Source organism: Etheostoma spectabile, chromosome 2 (assembly GCF_008692095.1).
Source record: "Etheostoma spectabile isolate EspeVRDwgs_2016 chromosome 2, UIUC_Espe_1.0, whole genome shotgun sequence".
Taxonomy (NCBI): domain Eukaryota; kingdom Metazoa; phylum Chordata; class Actinopteri; order Perciformes; family Percidae; genus Etheostoma; species Etheostoma spectabile.
This window is the reverse complement of record NC_045734.1, coordinates 31,060,754-31,061,779: the sequence shown is the minus strand read 5'-3', so window position 1 is coordinate 31,061,779 and position 1,026 is coordinate 31,060,754. Positions and strand designations below refer to the sequence as shown.

The 1,026-nt window shown below is 38.2% G+C and overlaps 1 protein-coding gene across 3 annotated transcripts in view; it reads right to left on the bottom strand.

Annotated features, from left to right (window-relative positions):
• wdr17 (WD repeat domain 17) overlaps window positions 1-1,026 on the bottom strand; it is a 116,455-nt gene that overhangs the window by 4,793 nt on the left and 110,636 nt on the right. For all 3 annotated transcript variants that reach the window (XM_032538013.1, XM_032538028.1, XM_032538020.1), the window contains exon 30: window positions 336-403. In XM_032538013.1, coding sequence (XP_032393904.1) covers window positions 336-403 — 68 coding nt within the window. The remainder of the gene's footprint in view (window positions 1-335; window positions 404-1,026) is intronic.

The window sequence follows — 1,026 nt, the reverse complement described above, 5'->3', positions numbered from 1 at the left end:
AACAGGTGTTCCTAATAATCCTTTAGGTGAGTGTATATGCTTATGTGTTTATACATGCAAATTTATAACTGTACAAAGCTACTTTGACTACTGTCAAATGTTTATGTTGAACTTTAGCTTTCTTGTCCTTATTTTTAGCAGTATATCTATATCAGTGTAAGAGCAACAGAAGACGGAGTCAAATTCCTTGTCCATTTAAACTGATTCTGATCACACAGCCAACATCAATACCCTACCCAAGACATGGGCTTATGTGCTGATCCCAGATGGTCTGCACCAAAATATAAAAAATAATTCTTTTATCCGCTAGTTTTATAAACTGTTTTTTTTTATACCAGAGTCTGTTGGCTGGATTCTTCTCTCGAGGCAGCTGAACTCTTCTCTTTGACACTCTGATGGAGGACTGTTGAGAACAGAAAGACAGATGCAATTCTAAAGCTGTGTACATAAGCAATGTAGAGGTATTATAGTGACAACAGTCACTGTTATTTGACTTCTGCTAGTGAATATGATAATATGAACATAAATGTGGATTTAAAGATGTAGAGATCAACACTCACATGTGGCCACTTTTGCAGCAGCAGTGTCCAAAACTCATGTGCTGCCATCCTCCCCTTTATATGACTGCATTATATAAATCCTACAACTCTGGCCATTTGAAGTCTGTTTCCTACACACAAACTAAATAAAGTCTGATGGTAGTACACTCCAGCTTGTGCATAACACTCAACACTGGCCCATTTACTTAAAATCTTGATTGATGTGCATTGTCCTAACAAAAAAACAAACATGATTAAGTCAGCTTAACTCACTCCTCTCTTGCGTTGCCTTGTTAACTGGCCTCATTATGGCCTTAGCTTATAGCTAGGCAGCTGACACTAGGTGTGATTGTGTTACCAAGGTGGGACTGTAATGACAGTGTTCCCTTATTCACCGTCTCCTTTTTAAACCTATTATCTGACTTGGCACATTGTAATACCATTATCTTGTGTGTGTGTGTGTGTGTGTGTGTGTGTGTGTGTGTGT